This window comes from Hydra viridissima, unplaced genomic scaffold (assembly GCF_058129835.1).
Source record: "Hydra viridissima isolate aposymbiotic clone 2 unplaced genomic scaffold, HvirCarnegie_v1 scaffold_5, whole genome shotgun sequence".
Taxonomy (NCBI): domain Eukaryota; kingdom Metazoa; phylum Cnidaria; class Hydrozoa; order Anthoathecata; family Hydridae; genus Hydra; species Hydra viridissima.
In genome coordinates this window covers 978,161-1,002,620 of record NW_028324304.1, presented here as the reverse complement: position 1 = coordinate 1,002,620, position 24,460 = coordinate 978,161, and the positions used below count along the sequence as shown (strand labels likewise).

The window sequence follows — 24,460 nt, the reverse complement described above, 5'->3', positions numbered from 1 at the left end:
GCTGATTAAGGTGGCAACCCACTATTTAAAAAAAAATATTGTTAGAATCGCTTTTTTACCTCACACTTAAACATTTTAGTAGCATTGGAATCAAAACAGATAAAAAAATACAAATTTTTCATTTTTTCAACATTACGTCATTAATTATGTGCATAATTAACTTAAAAACAGCATATTTTTCAACAAGGATAACTAACTGCCAAATTTTTCAAATTAAGTCAAACTTTTCAAAAACATTGTTTATTGTATGAACTATGTGCTGAGTTAAAAAAAAAATTATATATTTTTTTTAATGCTCTGGAATTTGCAATTTAGTGTAATGCTTAAATTAAATACCAAAATAGCCCAAGTTACCCAAATTTTTATTTGAATAGGATACCATAGTGTAAATATCTTTAACTCAGCAAAATTTTTTAAAATTTTAGAGGTTTGCCCCTTTTTAAAAAACAAAATTCGGGTAAGTTATAAAACTTTTATACCATTGTTGTACGTTATTTATTGATTATTAAGGTTAAACCTTCCACAAATAAGAAAAAAAAAAATTTCACCTTTTTTTTATTTTTTCAGATTTTAATAGTGGGTAGCCACCTTAAGAATCGTATAAAAACATAGGTCTCAAAATTAACGGAAAGTGCTCTAATCTGAAGTTGAAAGTACAAAAATATACCACAAATATTCGCCATCTTGAATTCACTAACTTTACGGTTGATATTTCAGATATCAATTATATATTACGGATGATTTTTCAACTTATCTGACAAAATTTTCGAAAGGGTACTCAAGCTAACAAACTATCAATCCAGTTGAAGCAAATTGACACGATAAGAGTAAACGCAATTGGATTCCATTACCTGCTAGTAGAGAAAAAAAAAGGGGTCAAATGGCGGTAAAAATGCGTAAAACACTTTTTTACTTTTACGCAAATTTACACAGGGCTGCAGTAATATACCAAAAAAGAACGGTAAAATTGCACCAATCCTTATAAAAATAAGGATTTTAAATATACACCTGATTATGAACTTAACGCACTGCGGTCACACCGGTTTTTTTTTTCTATTATTCGAAATCTTTAATATATAAAATAAAAACCAGGTTGTTAATACTTTTAAATGATAACTTTTAAACAAAAAAAAAAATCACTTTTCAAGATGGCGAATATTAGCGATTTGTCGTACATTTTTGTACTTTCAACTTCCACGGCAGTTCACTGATCTCTATAGTAACTGGATAGCGCATCTCTAATATCAAAAATCACGCCAAAATCGCCATATTGGAAAGCCCCAGAACAATGAAATCTGATATGTGCGATAAAGCGATAAAGCGATAAGCCGAAAAACAGAACTTAAAGCTTACGGGATTAAAATTTTTGGGGCTTTCCAATATGGCGATTTTGGCGTCAAAAAATAAGAAGTTTTGCTCGGAGTTGAGCTATCCAGTTATTATAGAGATCAGTGCGGCAGTTCCGAAATGGAACTTTATTGTGGGCATACGCATTAACAAATATTTTTCCGGCTTGATTTTTAATAAAGCGTGCAACACGCAAAAAAACTTTGAAAAGCCTTGCCCTAATAACTTAACTTAATATATCTTTTTATAACAATGGGATGTTAAAATTTCTTTTTTTTAATAAGTGTTTATTATTATTTGCTTTCAAGAGAGAGAAATATTACACAAAAGTATTTGTCAAACTTTTACAAGATCTAGAACTTTACCTATTTTTTTGGTATGAAGTGTAGGGAAGTCAGTAATTCTACATAAATAAGTACTTTAATAAATTTTTTGAGAAAGTCTGGAGTGTTTAAGAGAACGAGTTAAGTTATTTAAAGAGTTTGTCAAATTTTGAAGAACCGTTTTTTTTTTTTTTTTTCTATATATTTTTAGAATTTTTTTCGTTAAAAAAAAATACGTTTTTTCCCTAAAATTTCCATTTTGTTATAGGTACTGAACAAGATGTTAAGTAAAACGTAAAGAATAAAAACTGAAATATAATGAATTAGAAAAATAAAATATTCGTTGCTGTTTTAATACCAACCATTGAAATTCAAATATGAACTATTTTTATTTATCTTATTTGGAAATATACAATATATAATATATTATAAAAAATTCTTACAAAAATAATTGAAATTAAGTTGTAATGTTATACTCTGTTTACACAATTCATCTGAAAAACTTCACAAAGCTTTTCTTTTTTTAATGGTTGGTCTGATTTTCAATGCTTCTGGGGAGTTTTTGATGTAATGTTCAGATAGAATACTTTTTATTCGCTGCGCTCCTTTCATATGGCAAAAGGTGCTGTTCATACTATTAAACTCAGCATGCATGTTTTCTATACCTTGCTCTCCGTAAAAATCGAGACCCAAACCCCAATTTCTTATAAAATCAACACAATGACTCTCCAACAAATGCATTTTTGGCGTAATGGACTCGTTAGGCCATTTTTTACGAAAGTAACTCATTAATTCTTCAATGGCTCTTTCTAATTCCAAAAAAGTAGATAAATAAAAGAACGTAGAAAATAAAGAAAACAAAGAAAAGAATAATTACGATAACCCTTAGAAGTGTAATTTAAATGAGAGTAAATTTTAATAAGAGGACTGTAATGCAAGACAATAAATTTTTTAAAAATGTAATTTCACCTAATTCTGATAATGGATCATTATTAATGATTTCACTTGAATTCATAAAGTTGTAGCATGTTGCATATTTGCAGAACAAAATGACAAATTTTTCACTCAAAACCATTGCCTCATTATGAACATCTGTATCAATAAATCCAAGATCGCTTACTATCATAGGTATTGAATTGCAAAGATCTAGGACACTGTTTATCTAATGAACAAAGATCATTTTAGGGCACATTTACAAAATTAATGTTTAAAAACCTTTATGTATTTATGAACTTATGTATTTGAGAAGATATTTATAAAATTGTATGCAGAAATATAGATGAAAAAACCTGCAACTTTTTATGAACATGGTTCCCAATAAAACATTTTCCATGATAAGCTTGTCTTTGAACATTAAGACCACATAGAACTTGGTCAAGTTTATTCACAAGTGGTCCATGAGATTTTTCAAATGTTTTGGATCTTAGTTCTTCTAATTCAATCAGCTATATAAAAAAATATACACAGTCACAATAAATATATATATATATATATATATATATATATATATATATATATATATATATATATATATATATATATATATATGTATATATATATATATATATATATATATATATATATATATATATATATATATACATATATATCAAAGGGCCAATTGCTCTTAAATTGATTAATGCTACATACACATAAAAGCATGAAATATTTTATTAAATTATTTAAAATATTAACTCATTATACCTAAGCATTTTTCTTCTCCATAAAATGAATTACTCTGCCCGACAAGAAAGGTATATGTGGGCCACATGTGGCCATAGTGCTTATAAGTGGATTTAAAGCGTGAAACTATATTCTAGATGTTTATCGATATATAAACTGATGTTGAGTGTGGCCCACGTGTGAAACACATAATGCGGTCCACATAATTATCCCACTTAATGCGGTATACTCTTTAAATAAACACATGCTAAAATAGATGTGGTTATGATATGGGCCATTCATTATCTTGCCACATCATACCACGCTTTAAACTTTAAAATAAATTACTTCATTCCATTGTGAAAAGCGCAATATTATTTTATTACGTCAGACGCTTATCAATTTAATATATATATTTTTTTGTTAACATGTTTAAGTGGTTTTGTAATGCAAATTTGTGTTTTTTTAGTTTATACGGTATCAACAACTTAAATAAATGTATATATATATATATATATATATATATATATATATATATATATATATCAGAGCCGTCCTTAGAAAACGCGAGGCCTTGAGAATAATATTTTTGCGAGGCCTTCTTGAAAGTCGTTATTTAAGGCGCTCTTACTGACTAAAAAGGTAGTGTGTAGATGCAAAACACAAAATTGTTATTTTCTTGTAGGTTTATAAAGGAACTGAGTGTTTTATAAAATAATCTATAATAATAACAATAAAGTTTATTCTTCAATTTATTATAGGCAGGGCCGCCAAGAGCCGACACGCCGCCTGGGACAGCAACTCTGATTGGCCCCCTTATTTAACGAATTATGGCTTCTGTCGGTTAAAACTGAAATTTGGCTTCTAAAAAAAAAAAAAAAAAAGATCTTGTCGGTAAATTTCGCTTTTTCCATTTCCCCCCCCCCCCCCACGTCTTTGTCGTTCGGTACGGCCGTGCTTAGGAGACCTTGCTAAGCGCGAGGCCTGGAGCGGCTGCTCAGGACGGTTCTAATATATATATATATATATATATATATATATATATATATTAATATACATATATATATATATATATATATATATATATATATATATATATTTATTTATGTTCAGGTGGTTTTGTAATGCAAATTTGATTTGTTAAATAGATTTTCTACACTCTAATTTGCATTACAAAACCGCTAAAATTTATATTGGGTATATTAATAATATATTATTGTTAAAAGGGTATTATATTATTGTTAAGGGGGTAAAAGGGTATTATATTATTGTTAAAGGGTAATATATTATTGTTATTGGGTATATTAATAATATATTATTGTTAAAAGTTATATTGGGTATATATACCTAATATAACTTTTAGCGGTATTTTAATGACAATTTTTGTGGCTTGTTATCCAATATAAATTATTAAAAATATCCTAGTTTATTTCAAGAAATAAAAAAATCAGCCTTATGCACATTGCATAAAAGAAGTGAGGAAAATATTACTAAGTAAAATAATTTTTCCAAATATCTCAGTTTAATTTCTAGAAAAAAAAAATCATCTTACACAATCGCATAAAAGAAGCGGGAATAGTAATAAAAGAATTAAATAAAATTGCTAACAATGTAAGCGTACTTTGTATCTATTGATATTATTTCTACATATCTATATATATATATATATATATATATATATATATATATATATATATATATATATATATATATATATATATATATATATATATATATATTATATATAGATACTTTTTATATAAATATATATTTAAATTATTATTTATATTTAATAGGTATCAACTATTAATTTAATATATAAATATAGACTTTTAAACATATATATATTTATATATATATATAAACATATATATATATATATTTATTATATATATATATATATATATATATATATATATATATATATATATATATATATATATATATATATATATGTATATATATATATATATATATATATACATTGCATATATATATACATTGTATATATACATTTATATGTATATTATGTATATATATATACTCATATTTATTTACATTTTTTTAGTATAAAATACATTTAAAATACAATTTATTTTTAATTACTTCTGTATCATATTATTTCTTAAAGGATAAAAAATGGAGTGGGCTGTCAAAAGAGAAAAAAAGGCTTGTTATTAATGAAGAAGTTGATACTTTTTACAAAAAAGCTCAGGAAGATGCTGCAATTCATGAGGTTGTTGTTAGTTACGATCAAGAAGAGCCCAAGAGTTCTTCGTTAGAAGCAAGTAGCAATAATAGCATTAACCTTGGTAGTTATCGTTCTTTTGAAAGTATCATAGATACAAGCTCAGAAGAAATTAAAAATAAGTCACTTTTAGAGGAAATTCGTGTTTGGGCAATTCAATACAATGTTGAAAATAAAGCATTGGATGATTTGTTAAAAATTCTTATAACAAAACATCCGGAGTTACCTAAATCATGTAAAACACTTTTAAAATGTTCTTCGACCCATTTGAATATCTCAAAGATGGGTAGTGGAGAATTTGTTCACTTTGGCCTAGAAACTGAACTTATTAGGTATATAGAATCTGGTTTGCAAAGCTTTAGGATAAGTTCAGATCGATATAATTTACTTTGCGCTGAAGCTACTCATTTTCATTCTACACTTATCACGTTAACATTTAATATCGATGGGATGCCTTTATTCAAATCCTGCTCTAAATCATTTTGGCCTATTTTAGCAAAAGTTAATGAAAGTACTTGCCTTGAGCCTTTCATTGTATCTCTTTATTTTGGCACAAATAAACCGAATGACCTGAATAAATATTTTTCAGGGATTGTAGAAAACTTGAACAATTTAAAATACCCAATTGTAGTTTCAGGACAGAGGTATCTTATTAGAGCTTTTTGTATTGTAAGTGATGCTCCGGCAAGAGTATTTATAAAGGGTATAAAGTATTTTAATGGTTACAATGGGTGTGAGTATTGCAGACAAACTGGTAGCTATATTAATGGAAAGGTTGTTTTTGATAATCATGATGCTCCTGCTCGAACTGATCAACAGTTTTTGAATTTTCAAGAAAAAGATCACCAAAAGGAAATGACGGCAATTGGTAGTATTGTACCTCCTGTTACTTGTGTGCCAGCTGAGTACATGCATCTGTTATGTGAAGGTGTGTTCAGAAAACTTTTGTTTTTATGGGTTTCTTCAACATGTGTGTACAAAGGTTCATTTCGCATACCACCGTATAATCGAGTTGCTTTATCAAATAAGATCGTTGAAAATGGGAAACACATGCCTAAAGAATTTAAACACAGAAAAGTGAGACCATTGGTTGAGATGGACCGATGGAAAGCAACTGAATTTAGAACTTTTTTTATTTATTTGGCACCATTAGTCATGAGATCTTTTCTGCATCCCAGTGTTTATGCTCATACTATGCTTCTCCATTTTGCAGCATTCAATATGCTTGGATCAGATTTTTTACCAATTATGGATAACATTTCCTGGTGTTTGAAGAAATTTGTTACTACGTTTGCAGATCATTATGGTAAAGGTAATTTAGTGTATAACATTCATTGTCTTTTACATTTAGATGAGTTTGTAAAAAACCTTGGTCCACTTGACTTTTGGTCATCATTTCCTTTTGAGAATAAATTAAGGCATATTAAAAAGACCATTAATTCCAACACCAATTGCCTCAAACAGTGCATCAATAATGTAATTAGAAGTTCAATTTTCAAAACATTATCGCCATCTTGCAATAACTTATTTTACTTATCTACACATTCACCAGACAATATATATCTCACCTCTTCTGGAATAGTATGTGTTACTTCGTTTGTTACCGATGTTGTGTGTAATGGAAATGTAATGACTTTATATGAAGACGTGTATTCCCATCCATATCCTTCTTCATTTATGCATATAGGTTTGTATAAACACTCAAATAGTAATGTATGCAATGTTTCAATAATTAACAAATGTGTGTGTATTCCTTGTGAGAATAGTATATTTTACATTATTCCATTTGCTTCTAATAAATTGTTTAGTTATTGATCAAAATACCAGAATTATTTATATAAACTATTAGTTTTTGAACAGCATCAAATTTTGAACTGTTTAACAATTGAAGACATTTGTACTTTTAGCACTTATAGTCTTCAATTTAAATCTTGAAAAATGACTTTTATCTAGTTTTTAAATTTTGTATTTAATTTTAAAAAACAGTTTGTTACATAATTAGTTGTATAACCAATTTATATCAGTTGCGTAAAAGATGTTTAATTTTTTTATGAGTTTTTTAGTGTTATTTTTTTATAGGCATTCTTATGAATTTTATATCTATGTAATAAAGATATTTTTTATGAAATAATTATATATAGAAAAGTATGAGTTGTTTTACCTATTTTTTATTTACTTGATATTGTTAATTTATATTGCTATAGTCCTAGCAAGTATTGGGAATTTATATAGTTATTTTACTACTATTACTTATGCAAAAATTTTTTTATTGAATTATGGTAATTCTATTGTAAACATAGTGTCATCAGGGTGGCAAATACCCTGTAAATATTGTGCCAGCCCAAAACGATATTTACTGAAATTATCTTTCCTAATTCCTAGAGTTTTTTATAATATGCACAAATAGTTTATATTATTTATATTTTTTACAGTGTAAAGATATGTTTTATATTGTTCATTTCCTTAACGACAATACTGTGGAGTATGTTCCAAAGGAATGGCTTAATGGAAACAGCGAGTGTATGTGGCCAAAATGTAGCATGACTTCATTAAAAGGAATGCGCCGGAAGAGACAGATTCCCAATAAAGATTGGGAAAGATACAAAATACGAATTTTATCTACTGCAGGTAAAAACACACATATGTGTGTTTGTGTGTGTGTGTGCGTTTAAGTTATACCTGGTTTATTAATATTACTTTAATGCACAATCAACTCACATTTTTGTTACTTTGTACTACTTTGACTACTTTGTTACAGACTGTGAGGAAAGAGCATTAGAAAAGTTAAAAATATCTGAAGAAACAAGTGATCTTGCTTCAGAAAATGAAGGTAATTCATGTCGTAGGAAGACAACATCAAAACGATTATCCCCTTTATTATTTGCTTCTCAAATTCACGGCAATATGTCTAGTGAAGATGATTCTGATTTCAACATGCCTACATCTCTTCAGCAGGCTGTCATTTCTGTAAGCTTATAAAGTGACTTTATTAAAAACAAGTTTTTTTCATTAACTTGCTTACGTTAATGAAAAAAATGTTAAATAATTATTTTAAATGTGGAAACGAAAATATTTATTTAAACATGGCTTACTCTTGTTGATTACAATCAACAAATTTTTATTTTCTTAAATTAGATAAAGTTTAACTAGATTTTAATAATTAGCATAAAATATTTTAGACATCAACACCAGGTAGCCAACCATTACTGCAAATACCACATCATGCTGTAAGTATTAAACATGTTGCTTGATAGCAATACTATAAGTTAAAATTTGTTAATGTTATTATTAGACATTTAATTTTGATATATGATTAGAATGTTTTTCGAGAGATGCAACACCAAGGAAAATCTAGTCAAAGCTTTGTGTCATTACTAAATGATCCTGATGAAATAAATTTACCTTCAGTAAGATTTTTGTAAATTTTATTTTAGTAATTATAAGTTTGCTGTTAAGTAGAATAATTATAATTGAAGATCATTAAATTTAAATATGCATAAATATAATTAAAGTAGAATTTTTTTTTTAAATTATATCAGGAGTTCTTGCCAATGCCATACACCAAAAATTCCACTGACACCCTTACACCAATCACACAGTCAATTGAATACCGATTGTCCTCCATTGAAAATTTACTTAAAGGTGAAAAATCTTTTAAAGTACATATATTAATTTGTCTATCTTTTAAATACTTATAACAGTTCGATTTGATTAGATTTAGTAAAATCTGTAACGTCTGCGACAAAAGAGATTAAACATTTGATAGAGCGTATGCCAATTGGTCATACTGAAGAAAGTTTATTTACGAAATCAAGCAGCATAGAAGAGTTAGATGCTGTTTTGTTGCAATGCCAGGATGAAGAAATGGCCTCACTTTTTGCAAGTTGTACTTAAATATTATTGAAAAACTTTTTAATAAAAACTCCGGTTGCATCCATTGAAAAATTAAAAATTCGAATATTTAACCTTTTTTTAGATAATACAATTTTTTATATAATTTGAATTCATATATAAATTTTATTTTTTAGTAATCACTTATATATATTTATGTATGTGTTTATACACCTTTGTGTACTTTTAAATTGTTTACTTTCTTTTTCTGAATGTAGATTAACTGGCTAGCAACAGCAGGTGGAAAGTATATATCTGATACGGTACGAAACATTTTGAATGTTTTCATGACTGATGAGTTACAGATGAGTTGTTGTCGTACTGGGAAACGCTCAAACAAATATTCAATTGAGGCTTTTGTAAAGTTTATTGCAAGTAAGCAAAGTAGCTATTCCGTTAGAGTTAACCGTTTGTCAAGTACAAGTACTTATTGATAAAGTTGACATTAACCCTTAATAAATTAATTAATTTTTTGTATAATCGAAATAATAAATAATAATAAACTGATTTTAGTTGCTGTTCGAAGGCATTGCAAAAATGCTACAGACAAAGATGTCAATGAAGCCATCACCGCTTCACTGCATAACTCAGCAGATCGTGGTGGTAGACGTATGCATCGAGAGAAGAATGAATAAATAAATTTAATGAAAAGTTATTGTAAATAAATAAAATGTTTGTAAATAAATTTATAACAAAAAGCAAGAAGCATATTATTTTTCATATATATATATATATATATATATATATATATATATATATATATATATATATATATATATATATATATATATATATATATCAGATTTCATGTAAAAAGTTAGTGTACTTTCGTTCTGAAAGTGGTTTTGAGCGATATAAGTACTATTGCCACACGTGAGCCACTCCAACGCCATCCCATAATGAGTAGTGGTAAATATATGGCTAATATATACTTCCCACACGTGGGCCAGATGAACCTTTGCGCACAGATGAAGTGTGGCTTTCGTTCTTATTTAGTGTGGTTTTAGTGCTATAAGCATTAAACCCACATATGGCCCGCACTAAAGCCATCCCATTAAGAAGTGTGGTAATGATATGGCTAGCAAATGCTTCCCACGCGTGGGCCATTTGAACTTTTGCGCACAAATTAAGAGTGGCATTTGTTCTTATTTAGTGTGGTTTTATTGCTATAAACATTAAAGCTACATATGGGACGTATCAGCGCCATCCCATAAAGGAGAGTGGGAAATATATGGTTAAAATGCAATTGCCATATATGGCCCACGTTAAATTTTCTTGTCGGGTGGGCTGAAAAATTTCATAGAGCTTTTCTTTATTTTCAGGAGAACACAGAACTTGAATTGCCATGGCTTCATGAATTAGTGTTATTTTTTCACAATATTCAGCAATAACCTTTTCTCCTTCATATATTTTTAACTGAAGTGCAATATATTCATTAAAATTTCTGTTGTTTGCAGTTTGATTTTTTTCACACATTTTTGCTGCAATTTTAACATCTATGAGATGACAGGCATCTTCCAGCATATTAAAAAATTTAAGATAAATTCCCAATGAGATATGCAGGGATGGAATGCACACCTAAATTCAATAAATTAGTAAAAATATATCAATAAATGATATAAATAAATAAAAATGTAATATAGTAGAAAAATGTAATACTTGTGTCAAAGGAATATCGAAAAGTGGCGAGTCAATGACATTGTTACAATACTTTGCTAATTTTGGTATTTGACCTTTTTGAATAAATTTTTGAAAATCTGCATAAAGTGTTTCCAGTGCATAATTGGAAGTAAAGTGCAAAGGCTAGAAAGTAAGAATTGAAATGAAATTCTATTTTAACAATTACAACAAAACAATATACTTTTTTTTTCTGCCATAATACTTAAAATGCACCTATCCTTGGTCCTCCGGAAAGAAAGGCAAAGAGTTTGATTCAGAGTTAACTAGCTTTTGCTTTATAACATGCAATGCAGCATCTTTTACAATCCGTGGTATATCATCATTTTCTTTTAATAAAAAAAACATCAGCAAGAGTTGTATCAAGCCCATTTGTAGTTTTTTTTGCAAATCTGAGCCTGCAATAACATATAACCAGTACAATTTTCTTCGTGTAATTTTTTAAGCTCATTTTCTTTAACTGTATATTTTAATTTGCATCCCTTATTGCAACCTAAAAGAATGCGCTCTATCATTTGTATTACATTAACAGAATTAAAAATTGTATTTAACAGAATATGTTGTTCACAAATAAAGAATTTTGCTTCTGTTTCCAAATTTCCTTGAATCTCCTTAAACAAACACACTGAGCAAAACGATTGTTGACAGTCTTTTAGTATTAGTGGCTTGTACATGATGTTGTTGCATAACTTACATATACATAATTTTAAATGTGGATTTGATACAGGATCAATATCAATTACATTTAAACGAATTGTTGGTATTGGTATATTACCAATTAAGCTATTTATGATTGGTCTGGTCCATCTCTTTTGATTTTGTTCCATGATGCATGGTCAACCAGGTTTTAATTTTTTAACTTTCCTCCCAGAAATTTTGGGGAAACAAAAACATTTGTCTGTGCATGGTAATGGCCAGTTGATTGCTTTAACACTGGTGCTTGAACCTTTTTCAACGTTCCTCAAAATGGTATAGCATCTCCTACACATTTTTTGTGGTTGAACTTTTTTATTGTCAATGCTAGTGTTTGTATAATATGAATTCTCAATTCTTTCAGAATATTTATTCACATCAACTGAGTCTTTCATTATAGCTTCTCCACATATTCGACAAATAATATTTAACTTGGTTGAATGGTCCATGTTTACAAAATACCTAAATATAGCAGTTATGTAAGATGAATAAAAAAAGTGAAAAAAAAAATAACCGGTCTTCAGAATTGACTTTAAAAGAAGGAGAATAAAATGAAGAAAAAAAATAATCTTACTTTCAGCTACAGAAAATTCGTTTCATTATAATATAGCTGATTAAAAAACTGATTATTTCAAGAAAAATATTTTACCGTTTGATTTAAAAGCTTTTGTTGAAAATCTTAATTGCAACAATAAAACTTATAATAGGAGGTTGTATCGGTCAACTCTGAAAAAATTCGCTACGGTTTAGAAGAAATTTGAAATATCAAACATAAAAAAAAACAAGTTAGAATAGTTGAGCTTCAGAAAAAAATTATTGAAAAAACAAGATAATTTTTCATGTTTTGAAGTTGTTGACTGCGCATGCTCAGAATAAAGCTCCAAAAAGTATCAATTTGAAACTGCCGTGCCGTATCTGAAGATAAGAGCACTTTCCATTGATTTTGAAACCTATGTTTTTATAAAATTCTTAATCAACATAAAATTCTCTATCAAAATCAATCATAAATTAAGGGTGGGGGGGGAGAAAGTATAGTAGCGCCATATATACATATATATATATATATATATATATATATATATATATATATATATATATATATATATATATATATATATATATATATATATATATATATATAGGTTGAATCGTATTTTATGTACAAAAACTAAAAAAGTAAAAAGCGCAACTTTACGTATTTAATAAAAAAATACGACTTAAGTTATATATATATATATATAACTTAAATTTCCGCTTCCAAAAAAAGAAAACATCTTGAAATAAACAAAAAAAAATTTAAAATGGCTCCTTTAAGAAATGTTAGAAATAGTTTATTACTTGCATTAGAATATAATATCATAGACGACGAGGAAGTTTTACTACTGTACAAATTACATTTGTCTAAGAATCCAGATTTACTGTTTTGAAGTTATAAGCAATTTTGTTTAGAAATTATGTCTGATGATAAATGCAAAAGTGAATTTAGATTTCTACGTAGTGATATATATCGCTTACTCGACGTATTTCAACTACTTCAAGAGTTTGTATGTTATAACGGGTTTAAAGTTACTCCGGTAGAAGCACTGTGTATTTTATTAAAATGGTTTTCCTGCCCATGTAGACTACTCGATATGATACTCGATAGATATATATATTTATGTATTTATACTTATTTATATATCCTAAATTTGTATCAGAAATTAAATAATTACTTTGTTACACTTTTGGAGCAAGTGCTACTTCGATCCATTTATAAGCCGTTTTCAGAAAACACGAATTTCAACGTTTTGACGTTGCGTAAAAAGTTTTAAAACGGCATTTCAGGGAATCCCATTCATTGCGCATGATTACTATTAAATATTGTGAAATATGACCACCCATTGGTTTTCCAGAACCAAAATGGCTACTTTTATTGGCCATAAGATTTTCTTGAAGCCATTGATATTCTTTTTCTATAAAAGAATCATAATTTCTACCACATTGTTATAGTTTTTTTCTTCGCTTTTGAAATAAATCAATCAAAAGTAGCGTTAATTTATGATCTATTTGCTAATTTTTTCAGTTTTATTTGATTTTGTTAAGTAAATCCTTCCAAAATCGTAATTTATTCACTCCTAATTCACGTATATTCGGGATAAGATCCAATCTTGTTGCTGTTGTTGTTTTTAAAATCATTAATATATATCAGAAACATTTTTGAGTACTTTATATCATTTTTCACTTTACACTGTTTAATATTTTATGTTATTACTTCTTTGACAATTATCACATTACGTTTCCTATAATGTTTAAGTAAATAATGTTACTTGCATATTAAAGGAAATACTGAAGTTGTTAAGTAATGCTATTTCAAATACTTAATGTTATTTTCCGTGAAAATTCACGGAAATTAAGAAGCAATTTTGACTATTTTCCGTGAAAATTCACGGAACTTAATATGAGGAGTTTTTGCTATTTTCCGTGAAAATTCACGGAAATTCAGAAGCGATTTTGGCTACTTTCAACGTATTCTATAAATAACGAATTTTTGAAATTTTCCTTAGTAACAAAATTTATTATAATAAATATTGGCAGTTTGCAACAAATTTCATATGATTTTGGCTATATTTTTTGAAAACTTACCGATTTTTTAAAAGCATTTGGCTGTGTTTACAAAAAAAAAGCCAAATGTCGAATATAGATTAAAGATAAATGTATCTTGTCGCAATGTAAACCATATTGCACACGCTTTTTAATTTATTTAGGACACTTTTTTAGTCATCTCTAAGGATAGACGGTATGTAGTAATTTCGACAATTTAAGTGGTAAGCAAATATTGCAAAAGTGTGTTCACGGAGAAATAAGTAAATTGTAAAGAACGTGGTAGTAATATTGTTTGGTTTGAATGCACTAAATTTTTTAGACACATTTGTGGTGCAAAAATGTGTATGCGGAGAAGGATCCCCATGAAATTGGAGGAAGTTTAACTACTTAGGTTGAGCAAATGAGCATAAATGTACGTATCTATATATAAAACACGGTCGACAGTCCCTGGCTTTTTAATATGGAAAAAATAAGAAAAAAAACTTCCTTAATAAAAGGGAAAGTTTTACTTATAGGTACTTGGAAATAATTTTAATAGGTAAAAGGCTTGCTTGATGAAGCGCTAAGTTAAAGTCGCACAATAAGATAATATAATTTATAGTTTATTACATTTTGTTGATAGAGATATAAGATAATATAGTTTATAGTCTAATAATTATTAGATAATATAGTTTATAGTTTATTAGTTTATAGAGTTTATTTTAATTGCTTTTGGAGCAGTTTCAATATCCTAACAACATGATTGACAATCACATGTTGTGATAATTAAATTAGTAATAAAGTTAAATTAATAATAAAGTTCGCTCATATTACGAGAATTTCGATTATTAAAGAATTATTCTATTCACTTTACACTTAAATACATAATTTAGTATAATAGCATTTTTATAAAACTTATATATTATATATATATTTAGTATACATTATAAAGCGTACATTGTAACCATTCCAATAACAAAATAGAAATAAAACATTTCTAGAAGGAACCTCTAAGTTGCGCTTATGTCACAGAGCTTAGCTAATAGTCAAGACAGCTTTATACAGTCTTTCATATAATGAATGAAAGTTTTAAAGTTGTTTACCATGCAGTTATGTTATCATACCTTCCAGCACTACTGCAGAGAGTAACTAATGACTAACAGGTACATAAAATGTTAGTAAAGTTACAGCCTTGCATAAATGAATTTTATTAAAAAAAACATAAATTCTGTTTAACCGTTGTTCTTTTGGTGTGCCGATATTAACAGGATCCATCAATTAACGCTTAAAAGTCTAAAAAATGTTAAAGTTAAATTTGAATAAGTTTTAAATAAAAGACAAATTATAATTAGTATCTACTTATCGTTAAGTTATATTCACGCTAATATATTAAATTAGCATTTTACCATTAATGCATATATTAGTTGATAATTTAATATATATATATATATATATATTAGGGCTGTCCAGAAATTATTACACAACCCAGAATATAGCCTAGTGAAGTTTTTCCCATTATACTATCAATGCTTTATTGAAAAACATTTTTTACAGATTTATTTAAAGTCTTCTAGGGGTTGCTCAAAGCTCTTGAACATTTTAAGTAAATTTTAACAGAAAATGTACAAAAACGCTATGTTATTTTTAGTATAACTGTCGAAAAATGTTGAAATTGATCAATTTAAGTTATTGATTAATTAAGTTATGGATGCCAATTGATAAGTTGATGATTATTTAAGTTATTGTGAGTATTTTTTTTTAAATTTTACACAATTTTGACCCAAATTTGACCCAAATCAAACAAATTGTATGTCATTTTCTAAAACACATAGGAAATAATGTTTTTGTTATAATAGTTATTTATTTTACCTGCATGCTATGATTGGGTACATACAATTTTGCATTTTTGTTTAGAAAAAATAGAAAATGTTGACTAGGAGTGGAAAAGAATTAAAAGTGACAAACCCAATTATACCGTCTTCGCCATTACCATCGAGTGTTCCCGCAACTCCGTCATCTTTAAAACCTACCACTAGAACTAGTACAAATTTTTGGTTGATTGGTCAGCCATGTTCATCAATTACAGGAGCAAAGTTACCTACACGCAGACAGGTGATGAAGTATGTTTTATATCTGAGACATGATCCTGATAGCGTTGGTAACAGTGTTAAGAATGAAGAAATTTCTTACATCGTTGCAGACAGTGTTGCAGATTTTTGGCACATGGCTCGCATCAAAACCAAAGTAAGACAAAACTGTATGTTTGATGTTCTTGGATTATGGAATGAATGGACCAGTTTAAAAAAAAATAGAAGTTGTGCCGCCGACCCTGGTAACAAACGAGAAAACTTCATCTCAGAGCTTGATATGCTTTTCGACATTGGTGCTCCAGATGCAATTGATGACATAAGAAAATCTAGACTTCTATCTCAGAAACACAAAGATGATGACATTGCGTTTTATCTTGATCAGAAACATGAAAGAAAGTCTAGTATGAATGGCCAGGATAAAATTTTTGAAGAAAAGGCTTTACAGTTTCTGACCAGAATTGAACAGTAGCAACAACGACAAGAAAAAGAAACAGAAAGACTAGAGAAAAGAGCAGCTGCAGAGCTAGAAGGAAATGAATTTTTTGAAGAGTCCGAGGATGATGCACAAGTTGGTTGTACGGAAATTGATCCGGATTTTGAGCCAGATCACACCAGTTCCCAGAAAAATTAGGGAATGTGACGAGTTAACGACAGCAGCCGATCGATTAAAGTTGTCCGACAATCAAACTACAATGATAGTTTCAGCTATAATAAAAGCAGCGGGTGGCAATCTAGACGACTTCGATGTATCCCGTTCAACTACGCGTCGAAAGCGAATGTCAAACAGACAGCACATTGCAGAAAACATAATGGAGAAAATAAAGGAAAAACCACCTCAATTTGGTGCCATGCACTGGGATGGAAAGTTACTGTAGGACTCTCTTGGTGATAAGTTTGAACGTCTAGCAATTCTTCTGTCAGGTTCACCAGAATTTTCATCGGGAAAATTGCTGGGTTTGCCACAACTAGGAGATTCTAAAGGACAAACTCAAGCTGATGCCTCATATGATCTCTTAGAAGCATGGGGATTAAAAGAATCAGTTGTCGCTTTGGTATTTGATACTACAGCAAGCAACAGTGGGGTCCATAAGGGTGCAGCTAAACTTATCGAAGAACTTGTTGATAAAAAGCTATTTTATCTTGCTTGTCGTCACCATATCCTTGAACTTGTAGTTAGCGCTGTTTGGAAATCACTGTTTGGTGAAATCAGAGGACCAGAAAACAAAATGTTTGCTACCTTCAAAGAGGCATGGTCAGGTCTCGATAAGCAATCACCTATCTAGTTGCTGAAAATTGAAAATCCATGGTTGTTGGAAGTTAAAGAACGAGTCATTGAAAATTTAAAAATGCTGCTCAATAGCAAGGAATCATCTGTGTTTCCTCGGGATGACTACCGTGAGTGCGCAGAAAATAATCTTATTGTTCTGGGTGAAACACCACCTCGTGGTACCTATTTCCTCAAACCTGGAGCCATACATCAGGTTCGTTGGATGGCTTGCAACATATATGCTGGGAAGATGTTCATGTTTTCAAAAGCAATGAAATATGACAAGGAAACTGTGATTAAACTGGAACGTATAAACAGTGTTGTGATTCTTAGTGTTTATATTGTTTTTGAACTTTTTATGTTATGAACTTTTTGTGTTATATTTAAAACTCTTGTATCTTTAGATAAGTATATTATTGTTGAATAAAGCCTTTATCAAGAGGTTTATGTTTATTGGGTTCATCACAATTTATTCACTATATATATATATATAAAATGTCAAAGATCTTAAAACCAACAAGGCTTGATCTTGACCATAATGCACCAACTGCTTCAAAAGAATGGAAGCTTTGGAAACGAACATTTGAGAATTTAATTGAGGATTGTGGAGAGGATGCTCCAGATAAATTTCGCTCCATCATTAATTTTGTATCATCCAATGTTTATGATTACATTGAAGAGTGTGATTCCTATGAGAGCATCATTGAAACACTGGAAAACTTATATATAAAAACCCCTAATGAAATTTTTGCAAGGCATCAATTACTAATAAGGCATCAAACATCAGGTGAATCTCTTGAAGACTTTCTTCAGGAACTACGCAAACTTAGCAAAAACTGTAATTATAAAGATGTCTCAGCTGAACAATATCGAGAGGAACAAATAAGAGACGCTTTTATTTCTGGAATAACCTCAAATTACATTCGTCAACGCCTTCTTGAAAATTCAACATTGAATTTACAATCAGCATTTAACCAAGCTCGCTCTCTTGACATTGCTCAGAGGAACTCTGAGTCTTATATACAGAAACCCCCCTCATCATCAACCAGTCCAAATATTGTTGCTACTATAGAGTTACCAGAAGAATCTACAGCAGGACTTAATGCAATGCCTGTTCATCCGCAAACAAATTGTATTTATTGTGGTAATCAATCTCACAACCAACTCAATTGAACCTCTGCTCGGAAAAATTGTCCAGCTCAAAATGTTACATGTTTTAAATGTGGAAAAAAAGGACATTTCTCCAAAGTTTGTCTTGGCCGGTCAATCAATAAGACCCACAGTGTTACTGCTGCAGTGCATAAACCAAGTTTGTGTACTCTTTCAAGTGGCTGTCCTGAGAGCCTTTCTCATGCATCTGTTGTTGTCAAAATTAATGATGAATCATTAACAGCACTAATTGATTCTTGTAGTTCAGATAATTTTATAAGCAAAAAAATTATTGATAATTTGAAAATAAAAACGATACCTAGTAAAAGAAAAATTTCTATGGCCCTCACAACAATGGAGTCTGGTTTGGTGGGTTGTTGCTTAGTTAACCTCGAACTAAATGGTTTACTGTATAATAATGTTCGGTTTGGTGTCTTGGAAAATCTTTGTAGTGATATCATACTTGGATATGACTTCCAAAAGCAACACAAAAATCTTATTTTTCCGTTTGGTGGAGAAAAAGAAGACTTAATAGTCACGAAGGAAAATAACCTATGTGCCCTGCAAATGGCTCAAATAAAAATACCTTCCTTGTTTATGGGTATTTCAAACAAAACGCAGCCAATAGCTACTAAATCAAGAAGGTTTAATAAAGATGACCAAAATTTTATTAAAAGTGAAATATCACAGCTATTATCAGATGGTATAATTGAGCCATGCTTCTCACCATGGAGAGCCCAGGTAGTGGTTGTAAAGGATCTTACTAAATCAAACAAAAAAAGACTTTGCATTGACTACTCTCAAACAGTTAACCTTTACACTGAATTAGATGCATATCCTCTCCCCAGAATAGATGATATGATAAATGAACTTGCAAAATACAAGGTATTCTCTACCTTTGGCTTAAAAAGTGCTTACCACCAAATTCCTATAAAAAATTCAGATAAAAAGTATACAGCATTTGAAGCAAATGGTAAATTGTTCCAATTTTGCAGGATTCCATTTGGAGTTACTAATGGTGTGTCTATGTTCCAAAGATCTATGGACAAATTTGTTGAAGAAGAAAAGTTGCATGACACTTTTCCATACCTTGACAATATAACCATAGGTGGCTATGATCAGGCACATCATGATGAAAATTGTCTACAGTTTCAAAGCGCCTCACAACGTTGGGGCTTAACATTAAATGAATCAAAATCTGTCATTTCAGTTCCTTCGATAAATATTCTTGGTTATTGCATTAGTCATAACAACATAAAACCAGATACTGAACGATTACGTCCTTTAGATTTACTACCTCCTCCATCTGATGTTTTATCACTTCGTCGAACTTTGGGTATGTTTTCTTATTACTCAAAGTGGATCCCTTCTTTTGCTAATAAAGTTCAACCTTTAATTAATGTTAAATCATTCCCAATCGATAGTGAAGCATTTGAAGCATTTCAATTACTTAAAAGAGAACTTCACTCTGCCACTTTGAGTTCTATTGATGAGAGTTTACCTTTTGTTGTTGAATGTGATGCATCAGATGTAGCTGAATCAGCTACCTTGAATCAAAATGGTCGCCCAGTTGCCTTCATGTCTCGGACATTAAACAAAAGTGAAATTAATTACCCTGCAGTAGAAAAAGAAGCAGTGGCTATTATTGAAGCTGTTCGAAAATGGCGGCATTTATTGTTACGAAATCAATTCCAGTTAATCACTGATCAGCGTTCTGTAGCTTTTATGTTTGATAACCGAAAGAAAACAAAGATTAAAAATAGTAAGATTCAGTGCTGGAGGATGGAGTTAGCAGAGTTTAGCTATACTATATCGTATCGTCCTGGAAGTGATAATGTAGTCCCTGATGCACTTACGCGTGCTTTTTGTGCCACAACTCAACCTCAAACAAACCTAAGCGATATACATAACTGTTCATGTCATCCAGGAGTCACTCGCATGCTTCACTTTGTTAAATCTAAGAACTTACCTTTTTCCACCGAAAAGGTCAAGAAAATTTGCTCTAACTGCCATATTTGTTCAGAATTAAAACCAAAGTTTTATCGATCTGCAAATGTCAGTGAGTTAATCAAATCGATACGTCCAATGGATCGTCTAAGTATAGATTTTAAAGGACCATTGCCATCGAATTCTAGAAATAAGTATTTATTTACAGCTATTGATGAATATTCTCGGTATCCATTTGCAATCCCGTGTCCAGATATCAGTTCAACAACCGTTGTGAAATGTTTAGACCAAATATTCTCTTTTTGTGGTTTTCCAACTTACATTCATTCTGACAGAAGCTCGTCATTCATATCTAATGAACTAAAATCTTACCTGACTCAGAAAGGAATTGCAACAAGTAATTCCACTCCATATCATCCTATCAGTAATGGATAAGTTGAGAGGTACAATGGGTTGATTTGGAGAAATATTTGTTTGGCACTAAAAACCCACAACCCAGATGTTAGAAATTGGGAGATTGTTCTATCCGATGCCCTTCACTCACTACGTTCGTTATTATCAACTGCAACTAATTGTACACCCCATGAGAGATTATTCAGTTTCCCTCGGCGTTCATCATGTGGAACTTCATTACCCTCATGGTTAACTCCTGGTCCCATTTTTCTTAGACGTTTTGTGCGAACAAACAAAAACGATAATCTTGTTGATAAAGTCGAATTAGTGGATGTAAACCCAACATATGCTAATATTCGTTACCCGGAAGGAAGAGAATCAACTGTTTCACTTCAAGATCTTGCACCATACTCTGCCCCACAAGAAAAAACTTGTAATATCAACGAGAATAGAATTATTGAATCTCATGATAATGCAACTGCGGAAGTGTTTAATGTAAATAAAAGCCCATCACCGAAAATTGCATCGGAAATAAGTGTCGAAGTCAATAAACCAATAAATGAGTCATCTACTGACGTTTTGCGACGTTCTACAAGAACTTGCAAAGTTCCTGCAAAATTTGATGACTTTATACTAAACTGACGAAGCTAGTGTCTTTTCTATATAGATGGGAAAATTGTTGTGATTCTTAGTGTTTATATTGTTTTTGAACTTTTTGTGTTATGAACTTTTTGTGTTATATTTAAAACTCTTGTATCTTTAGATAAGTATATTATTGTTGAATAAAGCCTTTATCAAGAGGTTTATGTTTATTAAGTTCATCACAAACAGATTCTTGGCTCTTTTTTACACCTCAGCATGGATGCAAGCCAGTATTGGAGCCGATGCTCCCGTAAACGATCTAGAACTCATTCATGACATGATGGATTTCCGCAATGTAGACAGAGAAATTGCAGATGTTGTGGTAGCCAAACTAAACAACCATCGATGGTACCTCACTGAAGAAGTTGTTCCTTTTGCTTTATTTAGTCATCATCCTAAAATGAGTGACCATGTTAAGCAAGAAATAGCAAACAAATTGTGGACAATAGCAGTGCCTGAAAACTTCCGAATGGGTAAACCAATCTTCAGACAAATCAAACGCAACACAACATTGAAGAGTCTGTTAGGACCGGAGTCACATCTGTTGTTCCAGAATCTCAACATCAGAAGAGATTGGCTTGCTAAACCAGTGAGTCAATGGGCAGCAGATGAAGACTTCCAAGTTGCTGAAAAGTTTGTTCGAACAGTAAAAGTTGTCAACGATGCTGCCGAACGAGGCGTCAAACTAATCTCAGATTTTGCAACAATAATAACAACAGATGAACAACAGAGAGCATGGCTATTGCAAGGTGTGGAACAACATCGGAAGCTGTTTCCAAGTTTTGACAAAAAAACACTAAACATTTGAAACTAATAACTTGAACTTACTAACTTGAAGTGACAATTTCGACATTTTTCCTCATTTTGGACCTTAAAAACTATGAAAATATTGAATTATTTTCCAGAAATATATGTAGAACGTAAAAAAACATGCACAAGTTGTGCATCATATTACTACTATATAAAAAATAACAATTTCCATAATTACTTTAATAAATTTAATTGAGTAAGACCAAGTAAGAACAAAAGTAAGATAGCGTTTTAATACATTTTCTGTTATATTTTAGTTAAAATGTTCAAGAGCTTTGAGCAACCCCTAGAAGACTTAAAATAAATCTGTAAAAAATGTTTTTCAATAAAGAATTGATAGTATAATGGGAAAAACTTCACTAGGCTATGTTCTGGGTTGTGAATTAATTTTTGGACAGCCCTAATATATATATATATATATATATATATATATATATATATATATATATATATATATATATATATATATATATATTGTAAGGGCGGTGGATTTTTTTTTTCTTTATTTACAATTGGGCGGTGGATTTCTTTTTTTATTTATTATTGTTATGTTTTCTTCTTTTGCAGTAAAGGGGAAGGGGAAGGGGAAGTTTGGTGTTATGTTTGGATTAGGTATATGGAGGTTGGGAACGAGGTTAGTGGTCTGGGGAGTATTTGGTTAGGAATGGGCAAGGTCTAATCAAAAAAGGCTTAACTTAAATTCGCCGTCCTCAGTATATTCTATAATATAAAACTCAACAAACGTTCTATTGATGTGTAACGGTAAGCACTCTTATATTTGTGTGACGTAAATCTAATGGCGCGGATATGTTAGGTGCGCGGTAAAGCATCAAACTTTTCAATAACAATATTTTACGCATATAGTTATAACAACAATAATATTAATAATCGAAATGCAAACAAAAGTACTTACTACTGGTTCTTCTTCTCTTACTTATTTTTCTTAATAAATATTCTCAAATATTCTCATCAATATATATTCTCTTAAAATTAACTCATGCAAATATCAATAAATCAATACAGATAATAACGCTTATTTAAAGTTACTCAAATATCTTTTCTTACCAATTCTTCTCGTAAGTTTCTCTTTAAAATCTTCGTAAATACTTCTCATAAAATTCTCTTTAAATCTTCAAAAATCCTTTTCTCATAAATTCCTCTTTTAAATCTCTTAAAACTCTTTTTATAACAAAATCCTTTTTCTTCTTTAAAATTCTCTTTAAATCTCTTAAAACTCTTTCTCTTAAAATTCTCTTTTAAATCTCTTCTTCAAAAACTCTTTCTCTTCTCCCAAAAACTCCACTTAAAAACTCTAATTCTTCTTCTCTTAACTCTCCCAAAAAAAACTCTCTCAAAAAAACTGTAAGATTCTTTCTTTTTTGAGCTTTTATAGTTCTCCATTATTATTTGTTTCGTTGCTATATCTACTTATCATTAGTTTACTTGACAGGTAAATAGGTCTCTGTGTGTATGTCTTTTCTTAATCGTTGTTTTTTTATTTTTGCTTCATTAGTTTTCTCGTGTTTTATTTATAGACATGATGAATAAGTCTCTGTATGTATGCCTTTTCGCTGTTTTTAACTTTTCTCCCTCCTCACAATATATATATATATATATATATATATATATATATATATATATATATATATATATATATATATATATATATATATATATATATATATATATATATATATATATATATATATATATACATATATATATATATACATATGAATATATATAATTAGGTTTTCAA

At 29.7% G+C, this 24,460-nt stretch overlaps 3 protein-coding genes and 1 pseudogene across 5 annotated transcripts; 3 read left to right on the top strand and 1 right to left on the bottom strand.

The window, feature by feature from the left end:
* Nucleotides 1-2,568: 2,568 nt before the first annotated feature.
* LOC145194811 (uncharacterized) lies at nt 2,569-12,709 on the bottom strand (annotated as a pseudogene). The gene is made up of 7 exons (XR_016452934.1): nt 12,491-12,709; nt 11,363-12,303; nt 11,131-11,274; nt 10,757-11,049; nt 3,375-3,411; nt 2,960-3,115; nt 2,569-2,832 (listed from the first exon to the last, which is right to left on the bottom strand). The product of XR_016452934.1 is annotated as an uncharacterized LOC145194811 (transcript).
* On the top strand, nt 4,163-7,458 carry LOC149887723 (uncharacterized). Its single transcript, XM_090087513.1, has 3 exons — nt 4,163-4,175; nt 4,559-4,581; nt 5,464-7,458. The coding sequence occupies exons 1-3, from the start codon at nt 4,163-4,165 to the stop codon at nt 7,393-7,395; spliced, it is 1,968 nt and encodes a 655-aa protein (XP_089943639.1). The 3' UTR covers nt 7,396-7,458.
* On the top strand, nt 7,877-10,176 carry LOC145182552 (uncharacterized). 2 transcript variants are annotated; one of them, XM_080057717.2, is made up of 8 exons: nt 7,877-8,208; nt 8,339-8,547; nt 8,760-8,807; nt 8,898-8,987; nt 9,120-9,222; nt 9,296-9,459; nt 9,690-9,846; nt 9,985-10,176. In XM_080057717.2, exons 1-8 carry the CDS (start codon nt 8,022-8,024, stop codon nt 10,104-10,106), a joined length of 1,080 nt encoding a protein of 359 aa, XP_079913843.2. In that variant the 5' UTR covers nt 7,877-8,021; the 3' UTR covers nt 10,107-10,176. The 2 variants fall into 2 exon arrangements, with proteins under 2 accessions (XP_079913843.2, XP_079913844.2); XM_080057718.2 differs by lacking the exon at nt 9,985-10,176 and having other exon boundaries at nt 7,949-8,208; nt 9,296-9,463; nt 9,690-9,829.
* Nucleotides 12,710-18,255: 5,546 nt separating the features above from the next.
* On the top strand, nt 18,256-18,933 carry LOC149887722 (uncharacterized). The gene has a single exon (XM_090088843.1). The coding sequence runs from the start codon at nt 18,256-18,258 to the stop codon at nt 18,931-18,933; it is 678 nt and encodes a 225-aa protein (XP_089944969.1).
* The last annotated feature ends 5,527 nt before the right edge of the window (nt 18,934-24,460 follow it).

What these genes read in the sequence shown, in the direction of transcription:
- LOC149887723 (XM_090087513.1), top strand. An exon ending in ATTATATTATTGTTAAGGGG is followed by an intron (nt 4,582 to 5,463) that starts GTAAAAGGGTAT and finishes TATTTCTTAAAG; the next exon opens with GATAAAAAATGGAGTGGGCT.
- LOC145182552 (XM_080057717.2), top strand. Translation starts at nt 8,022, where the DNA reads ATGTTTTATATTGTTCATTTCCTTAACGACAATACTGTGGAGTATGTT. An exon ending in ATGAAATAAATTTACCTTCA is followed by an intron (nt 8,988 to 9,119) that starts GTAAGATTTTTG and finishes AAATTATATCAG; the next exon opens with GAGTTCTTGCCAATGCCATA. An exon ending in AAGAAATGGCCTCACTTTTT is followed by an intron (nt 9,460 to 9,689) that starts GCAAGTTGTACT and finishes TTCTGAATGTAG; the next exon opens with ATTAACTGGCTAGCAACAGC.
- LOC149887722 (XM_090088843.1), top strand. Translation starts at nt 18,256, where the DNA reads ATGTCAAAGATCTTAAAACCAACAAGGCTTGATCTTGACCATAATGCA.